The sequence below is a fragment of the Gracilinanus agilis genome, chromosome 4, assembly GCF_016433145.1.
Source record: "Gracilinanus agilis isolate LMUSP501 chromosome 4, AgileGrace, whole genome shotgun sequence".
NCBI lineage: Eukaryota > Metazoa > Chordata > Mammalia > Didelphimorphia > Didelphidae > Gracilinanus > Gracilinanus agilis.
This window is the reverse complement of record NC_058133.1, coordinates 358,185,549-358,197,562: the sequence shown is the minus strand read 5'-3', so window position 1 is coordinate 358,197,562 and position 12,014 is coordinate 358,185,549. Positions and strand designations below refer to the sequence as shown.

Sequence of the window (12,014 nt, the reverse complement as noted above, 5' to 3'; positions counted from 1 at the left end):
AGAGAGAGAGAGAGAGAGAGAGAGAGAGAGAGAGAGAGAGAGAGAGAGAGAGAGAAAGTATGTGGGCATGTGTGTGAACAAGGCTTTACTGAGAACCCAAAGTTTTCTGAAAGGCATTGTAGAGTCTCAGAGACTGTTAGCAATTTATCAGTTAAGAAACCTTTAGTGTCTATTTCTTTGAAGTTCATTCTAGCATGTTGTATTCAATTGCTGTTCTGCATGTCTCATTGGACTAAGAGTTCGGACCCCATTGCCTTTGGTTTCAGCACTATGCCAACGGGACAGCAATCAGCTCACTCAGTGAGACATCTCTGCTTTATTTGGTTTTGCTGTTTTATCCTTCCTTCTTTGATTTGTGTTCTTTTTTTATAAAACTCTTCTGTCTTTGAGATGTTATCCAAACTGCAGTTCTGATGAGAGAGTCATTTTTGTTCACCTGTTAGTTTGATAGGATTGCCTGGCCTTCAATTGTTAAAAAAGGAGAAAAAAAAAAGAATCAATACCATAAAACACTTTTCAACTCATTATGAAGGCCACTTCATGATATCTTACAACAGAAGGAAAGTGTTTGGTGAAATATTTGATTTAGAATGTTGCCCATTGTATTAGGAATGAATTTGTCAATGTAAGTTACCATTCTGAAGGCTGCAATACAGTGTATTACCTCCAGAACAATTTTTGGCAACCCAACTTCATATACTGAATAGGAAAAATGAAATACTGTATTTTGGCTTTTGTTTTTTCAGAATCATCTTCCTGGTGAGTGATAGAATAGCATGGCCAGTGGCAACCAGCAATCATGGATCCCTCCCATGGGGAAAGGGAATTGATGAGTTCTCTCCACTCTGGGTGTCCTATTAAGCAATTGCCCTTTCTTCAGATCTACAATCTTCTGTAGAGGCAGCAGGTCATATCTACTGGAATAGTCTTGTGCCAATTATTTATTTTCATTTTCCCCCGCAAAGGCTACACATTCCCAGTTTATGTTTCCTGAAGGTTTTGTTAGTTGAGGCTTGTTCTCCAAAGGTAAAAGTTCATCTGACATTGTCCATCCTGAAGACCGTGCATGTTCAGCAGAGATTAGATATCACTGGATTTGTACATATCTGAAAGCAGTCTCGTAATTGGCACGTTGCCAATGGTTTTTTTGAAAAACACTTCTTCTATTGTAGATGGGCTAATGGAACGTAAGGCTGGCAGAAGCAACAGGAGTTTACCAAAACGACAAGGTTGAGTGGGATACCTGAAATGCAAAGAAATCAAGAAAGTGAGATGAGCATTTGCCAAAGTCCTTCCTGTGATAAAGTTTGTTAAGAATCTGAATATCTTGTATTTGGACATAAAAAATATCCAAATGTGCCAACTGCTTTTTTGACCTGATTTCATTAGTAACAGGATACTTTAGATATGAATAGAGAGGGGTAGTGTTACTTATTTTACAGAGGGAGAAATGGAAGTACACTAGCCAAGTTTGGTATTTTATTTCAATCCAATAGCAAAAGAAAAAATTCAGGGGGAAACAATGTACTCTATATAGGAACACAAGTTTTTTCATATCAAAAAGGAGGCTTTGATGAGGTTAAAATACACTTAACTATACCAGCATAAGATATAATACCAATGATAGAGTCCATGTTATTCAGTCTGGTCACTGTGCAGAGCATGGTTTAAGTTCACAATCTGATTCATCCTTAGTTCTTCACTCTCACTCTCTCCTTGAAACTATGAGTTCCTTGAGAGCAAAGATTGTCTTTTGCTTTTCTTCAAATCTCCAAAACTTAGCACAATGCTTAGAACACAACACACTGATTGGCTCTTAATAAATGCTTATTGACTGACTGACACCACATTTCAATTAGTTGCCAAATTTTGTAGCTCTACCTCCAAAACGTCCTTCCTAACCATCTCTTACACCCTCATAGACACCAAGCCCCCATCACCTCTCATTTGACCTGTCACAATGGTTTCTTAATTAGCGAGCTTGCTCTTCCCTCTTCAGTCCATTTTCTACACCACTATCAAAATAAAGTACTGGTCTAGTATATCACCCCATAACTCAAAAACCTTCCAAGAATTATTACCCCCTCTGTCAGAGAAAATACAAACACCTTGGCCTGGCTTTTAAACTCCTATGTGATCTGGTTATAGCCACTCTTCCCAGACATTTCTTATTCACTCACCCTATGTTTCCAGAAAACTGGCCTACTTGTGGTTGCCCCAACTTGTATCTCATCTCCTGCAGGTGTGCATTTGTCCAAGTTAGCCTCCCTAGTCTGGGTTCACTTCCTCCCTCTTCACTTTGTGCTCAATTCAACAAGCATGTATTAATTATCTACTATGTTATAGGCCCTGATCATTCAAATACAAAAAAAGAGAGAGAGAGAGAGAAATGCTGCTCCCTTCCACTCTTTACTTATCTGCCCAGTAAACTCCCTGAGGGAAGAGGCTCTTTTTTAATATTTATATTCCTAGGACTTGGCATAATGCCTTGAATATACTAGAAGCTTAATAAATGCTTTTTGAATGAAAGTTTCTTGATTCTTAGTCCAAGTGCTTATCCCTAGACTGCTTCCATCAAATGAAATGGCTTCTTTTTCTAAGTGTTTCTCCAAATTATTATTCAGGATTTATACTTAGTCACTCACAGGAATAATTCTGCTATTACATTAAAAATTAAAGACTAAATTCTGTTGGATGGGAATGCCACCCAACTTACATATCAATGAAATTGGCATCTAATTAAAGATATGAAAAATTGTTTAACAATTCTTTCTCTTGAGGTCCAACATCCATCTAGGCTCAGATGCACAAATTCAAGGCTCTACAGCCTCTGAGACTGCAGGTCTGTGCTAATGTAATCCCTATAATTTCCTTTATTAAGCACCAGATAACAACAGAACTAATCAGACAGGGTGCTCTCTCTGGAAATAAACAAGTAAAGAACAACCATTTCTTGGGAAACATATTAATGAAAAGGCTAAGTCCAACCTCTAGAAACTAACAAGTATGTAAATTCATTCAAAGCAAGTGCTTTACAAAGACAGTTAAGTTGCCCCCTACCTTGTAATTGCAAACACTAAGGAGCTAAGTCAAAGTCCAAGTTTTCAGTTCCTTTATTGATCCCTTCTTTTTGAGACCATGAAAATTCTCCCCTTGTCCTCATTCCCTATTCTCTCATTTGCTCCAATCTTAGATGAGGATAACTCTTCTCTTCATTAATATCAACCCCTTTACATGTACCCTTGATCCTACTTTACTCTCTAATCTTTAGTATCTCTTTATCTACTGGTTCATTCTGTGCTGTCTACAAACATACCCAAGATTTCCCCATCCTTAAAAATCCTTTTCCTTACCCTACTGTCAGTCAAGCTATTGTCCTATATTTCTCCCTCTTTTCATAACTAAACTCCCCTTTAAAAATAGCTATCTATTCTCATTGTTTCTATTTTCTCCTACTAACTTCTAAACTTTTGTGATTTGCCTTAATTGAAACTGCCCTATCCAAAGTTACCAGTGGTCTCCTAATTGCCAAATATAGTAGCTTTTTGTTTTTCCTCATACTTTTTGAATTCTCTCCAGCATTTTACTGTTGACCATCCTCACCTCCTAGACACTCTCTCCACTCTAGTTTTGTGACATGGTTCTCTCTTCTTCACTTTGTCTGACCATTTAGTTTCCTTTGTTTCTTAACTGTGTGTATACTTCAAGTTCTGCCCCAGGTCCTATTCTCTTCCCTCAATATACACACTTACACACTCTTTCAGTAATCTAATAAGCTTCTATGGGTAAATAATCATCCCTACACAGGTCACTCCTAGATCTATTTGTCTAGATCTAGTCTCTCTCCTAAGCTTCAGTCCCTTATCAACTCAACTGCATATTGAATATTTCTCTATGAACTTAATCAGATGTGGGCATCTCAAAGTCATCATGATCAGAACAGAACTCATTATCTTTTTTTCCCCAGACCCATACTTCCTCCTAATTTCAGTCAAAGGTACCCTTTCATTCACCCTGGTTCATAGCTTTATACTCATCCTTGACTCTTCATTCTTCCTTATCCCCTATATCTAATTATTTGCCTTGGCCCATTGATTCTACATTGAAAGCATTTCTTGTATCAGTATCCTTCTTTCCCTTAATGGCATAACCACTTTAGTTTAGACCCTCGTCACTTTTCATCTGGACTAATGCAATAGCCTCTTTAAAAAAACATCAACAAATCTCTGCTTCTGTCCTAGTAACAACTCCAAAACAAAAGGGTAAGGGCTAGACAAACAGGCTTAAGTGACTTGTCCAGGGTCACACAGCTAGAAAGTGTCTGAGGTCAGATTTGAGCCCAGGTCATCCTGACTCCAGGTCTGGTGCTCCATCCAATGTACTACCTACCCGTCCCTGCAACACTCTTAATCAGTTTCTGCACTTCAATTCTCTCTCTTCTCCAATATATTGGTTTTCTTAAAGTACAGATCTGACCAATATCATTCAGAAAGCTCTAGAAACTCCCTCTTACCTCTAGGATAAATTCAAATTTCTCTATATTTTTTAATCCTTTACAATCTGCCCTTCACCTCTCTTTCCAGGCTTATTGCAAAGTCCTTCCCATCATGCTATTTAAGCTCCAGCCAAATAGGCCTACTTGCTGTTCCTCATTGGAGACATCTCATCTCCTGATTCTCTGCCTTTAACTGACTGTTCTCTCTGCCCAGAGTGCTCTCCTCCTTCACTTTAGTCTCTTAGAATTTCTCAATTTTTTTCAAAGCTCAGCTCAAGCACCATTTCCCCATAAGGCCTTTCTTATTCTCCCAAGTAAATTCATGCCTCCCTAAAATTACATCATATACATTTTTTTATTTCCTAATATGTCTACATGTTTTTCCCTGATAGAATTTAAATTCTTTGAGGAAAGGGATTTTTTTTTCCTTCTTAATCTTTGTGGAAGAAGAGCCTACCATTATTACACATAATAGGCACTTAATATGTATGTGCTGAATTGATGTCTGATTTTTCTTCTGAAGGAGCTTTTGAAGATAGGCAAGGGACCTAAGACCTGAAAAAATATGGATATTAGTGAAAAATTGAAAGGTCCCAAGTCAAAGGGATTCAGTAGCAAGTTTCCCATCACAAATGCATCTACAAGGAAATCTACAAGTAAAGACTGGATCACCACTTGTTGAAACTCTTTTGGAGAGTTTCTTGTTCAAATATTGGATGGACAAGGTGACTTCTGAAATCTCTTCCAAAGCTGAGATTTTGGGATTGTGTGAATATTGCTGAGCCTGCAGTGGAGAGTGGTTATGAAACTGACTTCTCAGGTATAAACTAAAAAGATTTTCTTAATGATACCTTGGTACCCACATAAAGCCACTGTCTACATTTTAGATATATAGCTATAAGCATTTGTAGGCAGACCTGGGAACCAAAATATAACTGTATTTTCATGAGGATATGCATTCTGCATTCTAAATGACTTACCTAGATATGAATTTTAAAAAACAGAAATACTATGAAGGTCCTTAAAGACAATTTTGTTGAACCTCTTCATTTTATAGGTGAGAAAACTGAGAACTAGGTCAGTGAGATGATTAACCCATGGCGCCATTCATCAGTCCTCATTGCTGAAGGTTTTGTTTTTATACTCATACAGATGACTTCTAAACTTTCATATAAACCCAACATCAAGAACAATCTTTCCTTTTCCTCTTTACCTCACTGATATTCTCCTCTTACTGTTATAGAAGAAGGACAAACAGTCTCAGGGAAATGTCAAAAATGTCTTGGAAGGCCAGAATGAGACTATACTATGTCCTTGGTAGGAAAGGGATCCAATTCAAGTATCAGATTTGGCATCAAGAGCTATCAATTCAAATCCAGTCTCTGGAATATGTCATATATTTTGCCCTATTTAAACCTCAGTTTCCTTATTTGCAAAATTAGGGTAATAAAATTTATGTTACTGTGGAAAGCTAGGTAGCTCAGGGAATAGAGTGTCAGGCTTGGAGTTGGGAGGCCCTGGGTTCAAAGCTGACCTCATGGACTTCCTAGATGCACGACCTGTGTAAGTCACTTAGCCTTCATTGCCCAGCTCTTATTGTTCTTCTGCCTTGGAACTAATATGTAGCATGATTCTAAAAACGAAGATAAGAGTTTAAAAAAATCCATATAATCAAATTCACAGGGATATAAAGAGAAAAGGGCTTTTTAAATGTTTTGTATTATCTATATCAAATTGTTTACCATTTCAGGGAAGGAATAGGGAAAGGAGAGAAAGAGAGAAATTGGAACTCAATGTTTTAAAAATATATAAAATTGTTTTTACATGCAATTGGGAAAAGGTAAAATATTATTCAAACAAGGGGGAAATGGAAGAAAAAAATAAAATATTAATGTTTACAAAAGCAGTGTAGCACGTTGGATACTAGGTTGGCCTCAGAGTTAGGAAGTTTCACTTTTGACAGATATTTACTATGTGACCCCCAATAAGGCACTTAACTGCTCCCAAGTAACCCTCTAAGATTATATATTCTAGAGCAGCAGCTGATCTGCATTGGTTTAGAGTGTTCTCACTGGGAGTTTCTCTACTCGTGAAATTACAGGCTTGGTCCAAAAAGAAAAACTAAACCCCTAGCAAGCTATAGAAATATGAGCTACTCTTATCATTGTTATTCAAAGTTCTAAAGTTTTCACATGACTGGAAACCAATGTGGGAGTAGATTACTTTCTCAAAGACAGTCAACTCTTGATTTCCTATGAGTAAATTATCCACCCTAAAGTATTCTCCCATGGCTGGTCTCCAGACAAAAAGGGAAGGGGATAATGAGTCCATCAAAAAGCATAAATTGAGCTCCTTACATTGGGTTTTATTGGACTAGGCAGGAATAGAGGGAGCCATGTATGAGGTTTGTAAGTGTACATTCGATTATTTGCCTGTCTGTGTCACTAATTTTGACAGATAGTATTGAGAAAAATATATTCATAGGTATGGTTGCTCACCCAAGAATATTTGAGGACTGATCTCTGTCCATGTGTCCTTGTGTATTTTATATGGCATAGATCAGTTGTGCTGACCTTTTGGTCCTATTAGGAACTGGGAAGATTTCCAAAGGTGACTGAGTAGAGGATGGAACCTTTAGTGACCCTGCAGCATCAACTGATCCCAGGTCACTTCCCAGAGGGGCAATTCACACCTAGACCTTAGACAATATGGCATCAAGGTGTAATGTACCAGACTTCCTCTGGAGAGCACTCATAGGACAAAGGAAAAGCACTGATAAACACAGTAAGAAAGATACCCAGCTTCTGTCTGCCCCCACAGTCTTCTGAAACAATACCTTACATCTCTCTGTCTCTCTCTTTCTCTTTGTCTCTCTTTCTCTCCACTATATGATCCTGAATACCAGCTTTCAAGTACCCTGGCTTTTCCCAGCTTGTATATGCTGACCGCAGGCAACTTCAGTATAGGAAAGATCCTGGAATATCCATTTGGATTACCGGCAGGCAGCTATTACCTTTCCACTCCCCAGAATTCAGCTGCATTGCCATTTTTGCTTTGATAACTCAAATGCATTTGTTCCTTAACTACACCATTTTTTTACAAGGAAGGTTGTTCACTGTGTTGACTAGTTTCATGGAAGTAAGAGCTGACCCAGGGAAAATCTCATAATAAATATGATTCTAAGTGTACTAAATTACATTTTTAAGCCAAAAACACACTAAGAAGGGCAAATCAGGGCAGATATTTCACTGCTCCTAATGATGGAACGCTGTGTGCTGTGGGAAAAGTCCATGATATGATAGAAAAGACACTAGTTTGACACTTGAAGATCTTAGGTTTGATTCCTAGTTTAATAGCTTATTAGCAGTTCAGGCTTTCATCATCTCTCACCAAGATTATTGCAACTGGATCCGAATTTTTCATCCCACCCCGAGTCTCCCTTTGTTGTTGTTCAGTCATTTCAGGTGTGTCTGACTTTAAGCGACCTCATTAGGGGTTTTCTCAGCAAAGATATTGGAGTGGTTTGCTGTTTCCTTCTCCAGCACATTTTATAGATGAGGAAACTGAGACCAATAGGGTTAAATGACTTGCCCAGGGTCACCCAGCTAGGAAGTGTCTGAAGCCAGATTTGAACTTCATTCCTCCTGACTCTGGGGCTGTTTCTCTATTCACTGCACCACCTAATTGCCCCCAACAGTTTCCCTTATTCAATCCATCTACCAAACTGCTGCCAAAGTGATTTTCTTTAAGTGTATCTAACCATATCACTTTTTCATGCAATAAACTTCAGTGACTTCTTATTATCTCTAGACTTGAATCCTCTGATTAGTTTGTAAAACCTTTCAAAAACTTTCCCCACAATTTGGAATCATTCCCAAAGAGCTTTAAAAGTATGCATGCTCTTTGATCCAGCAATACCACTACTGGGTAAGGACCTATTTATACAATAATATTCATGGTCATGCTCTTTGTGGCAGCCAAAAAATTGGAAAATGAGGGGGTGTCCCTCAACTGGAGAATGGCTGAAGAAATTGTGGTATATGATGGTGATGGAATACTATTGTGCTACAAGGAATGATGAGTTGGTGGATTTTTATAAGAATTGGAAAGACCTCCATGAACTAATGTGGAGTGAAATAAACAGAACCAAGAAAACATTATACACAGGGACTATAACATTGTGGGACGATCAAATGTAATTGACTTTGCTATTAATAGCAATACAATGATCTAGGACAATTCTGAGGGACTTATGAGAAAGAATGCTATCCACATCTAGAGAAAGAACTGTGGGAGTAGAAATCCAGAAGAGAACATGTGATTTATCACTTGTTTGTATGGGTACGTGATTTAGCGTTTCAGTTAAAAAGTGGAATTGATTGTCAACTCCAGGAGGGGTAGAGATGAGGGGAGGGAGAACACTAGAAGTTGAAGAGAATAAACACTTTCTCATCCTGACTCTTTAGAAATTTGTACCCTGGAGAGTTAGAAATTAATGTTCGTCATAGGTTGCATTTTTATTTCTATTTCTTCTTTATTATGAAGATAGCAACCCCTATGAAGTTTTCCAAAGCGTTTCTCATGATTAATTCTTCCCTTCAAGATCAATATAGAAAACTTTGTTGTCATTGTTGAGTTGTTTTTCAGTTGGGTCCGATTCTTTGTGACTCATTTTGAGGTTTCCTTGATAAAGGATGTTGGAGGGCTTTGCCATTTCCTTCTCTAGCTCTTTACAGATGAGAAAACTGAGACCTAGGTCACATGGTTAGTAAATGTCTAAGGTTAGATTTGAATTTAGGAAGAGGAGTCTTCTTGATTCTAGGCCACCCAGCTGCCCCTATTTGACAGTAAAGGGTATAAAAAAAGCCAAAGAAGTAAAGAAGGACTGGAAGGAAAGTTGAAAAATATGATTTCCTTTGAGGTTCTTTATGGTCTCTATATATGCTGTTTCCTTCTTTCTCTAGGTCTCATCGTTACCTTTCAGCCTTATGCCTTTCCCCATTATGAGTATATATTTTATTTCTCATTCTTACAGATGAAACAGCTGGAATAAGATCTCTATCCATTTTTATTGAAAGTACCCGAAGTGTATCCTTCTCCTTTGCCACCACGTTTCATCTTAACCAACTCCAGCTATTCAGCTAGAACTCATCGTCCCCACAAAAGGGACAATATGGATAGAAACACATAGCATACTATTCTATGGAAGAAGGAGAGAAATGTGGGGTGGGGTCACTTAACTTGGATTATTAAAACTCAGCTCAAGTTAGTGGTTTTTTTTTTAATACAGAGGAGTCATTTCATAACAAACTTTCTCATTTCAGGGCATAATAATAACAAACATTTATATGGTACTTTAAGGCTTGCCAGGTATTTTATGTATATTATCTCGTTAGACTTGATGCAGGGTCTGTCTTTTGTCTCTTTTTGTATCCCCAGAGCGTAGCACAGTACCTGGCTCATAGTAGCTACTTAACAAATGTTTATTGATTGATTGATAGATGTATATACTTGCTTTTTTCCCTACACTATCTGTCTGACACCCAAAAGGTGTCATGCATAAGTAGGAAAAATTATTTCTATTTAATGGTGATTGATGGACCAAAGAAGTCAAGTGAACTATTTGTAAAAGTTATAGAGCAAGAGCCCTTAACATTTTTCTTTTTTGTGTGTCGTGGATCCCTTTGGCCATCTGATAACATTTATGGACTTCTCAAAATAATGTTGTTAAATTCAATAAATAATATCTATAGGATAACAAAGGAAACCAATTATATTGAAATAAAGTTTTCAATTTTTTTTAAATCCATAGACTCCAGGTTAAGAATTCCTGATTTAAAGGAATATAGGGCTTCCCACTAGCAGAGTGAATTATACCCTGAAACAATGCTGGTGGCTAATGATAATCCATAGGGTCATAGAATAGAAAGCACTGCCATTATTTTTTGCAAATATAGTAGAATGCCACTGTAGCTGGTTCAAGGGGACTAGAATAAAGCCTACATTATAGGCTCTCCATGCTCCAATCAATCAACCAACAGGTATTTCTTTATGGGCAATACAGAGATACCACTAAGCACACAGAAGGAAAGATTCAATCCATGGTATAATCAATAGGAGAAGCAAACTAACAGAAAATATTGGCTGGCCCAGGAGTGAAGAATATCTGGGTTCAAATCCTTTCTCTGACAAGGTCTATTTTGTGTGACCTTGGGTAAATCTCAACCTCTCATTGCCAGCTGGACAACTCTATGGGACACTTCAACTGCAGACTAGTAGAGAGAGTTCTGCACCAAGGTTTCTCCATACCAGTGAAATTACAGGTCCAAAAAAAAAATCCAATTTTATAGCAAGTTTTCCTGGAATGTGTTTTCTATTGCCAGAAATAGTGTGAAGCCTCCCATGTCTATTCATGGCTGCCAATCAAGAAGATTCATTCTGGCTGCCTTTACAATCAGAGATGTAGCCAATCACAGAGGCTTTACCAGTCAGGTGGCAGCTATATCAGTGGTTAAAGAAGCCCAAAATGAATGATTCACCAGTGTGATAGCTCATCTCTTTCTTGAGCATCTAGCTGGCATCCTCATGAAGATATCTGCATTTTTTTTCTCTAGGATTATCTGAAAGGCCATTGTCTATGACCACAAGATTCTAGAAATCATTTTTGACATTTTTCATTCTGGCTGGGTCCAAGCAACAAATATCAGTCCAACTTTTTTGATGAACTGTCCTATTAATAGTGCTTTTTTTTTTTTACTGAACTTATTGGATCCATTGGTTAATTATCCTAATTGGCTGAATTGGCTTTTCTGGGGAGGCACCCACACAGACATACTCATATAGTTCGGTTCTCCTTTCATACAAGTAATTTCCTTGTGGTGCAGTAGAAAAAAAGAATGCTGGACCTAGAATCAGATCTTGGTTCAAAACTCTGCCACTTACTATTCCTTTGTCCTTAGGCCAGTCACTTATCTCCTCTGAGTCTTAATTTGAAGAACATAGACTAATTGATAAATCCCTTCAGTAGCCAGTTCCTCCTACAAATAAATCTGTACAGTTTGCATGTATTCATAACTGTACACATTGCCACCTTCATTAGAAGCTCCTTGAGGGTAGGCACTATTTTTTTTTTTTTTTAGTCTTTGTATCCCCATCACTTAGCACTGGATCTGGCACTAGTAGGTGCTTAAAAAAAAACAAACCAACAACCTTAGCTTCTTAGTATCAATTCTAAGACACAAGAGTGACAAGAGCTAGGCAATTGGGGTTAAGTGACTTGTCCAGGGTCATAGAGCTAGGAAGGTTAGATTTGAACCCAAGACCTCCCAACTCCAGGCCTGATGCTCTATATGCTACCTGGCTGCCCCTTTACAATGGTTTTGGATTGATTCAATAATCTCTAAAGTCGATTCCAAATCTAAGCAATATGTATTGCTTAGATTTGGAATATATATATATATATATATATATATATATATATATATATATATATATATATATATTTTTTTTTTTTTTTTAA

General features: G+C 37.6%; 1 protein-coding gene across 1 annotated transcript in view; it reads right to left on the bottom strand.

Annotated features, from left to right (window-relative positions):
- Positions 1-1,080: 1,080 nt before the first annotated feature.
- The window catches only part of NR2E1 (nuclear receptor subfamily 2 group E member 1), a 30,223-nt gene continuing 19,289 nt past the window's right edge, over positions 1,081-12,014 (bottom strand). The window contains exon 6 of the mRNA XM_044675404.1: positions 1,081-1,326. Coding sequence (XP_044531339.1) covers positions 1,081-1,326 — 246 coding nt within the window. The remainder of the gene's footprint in view (positions 1,327-12,014) is intronic.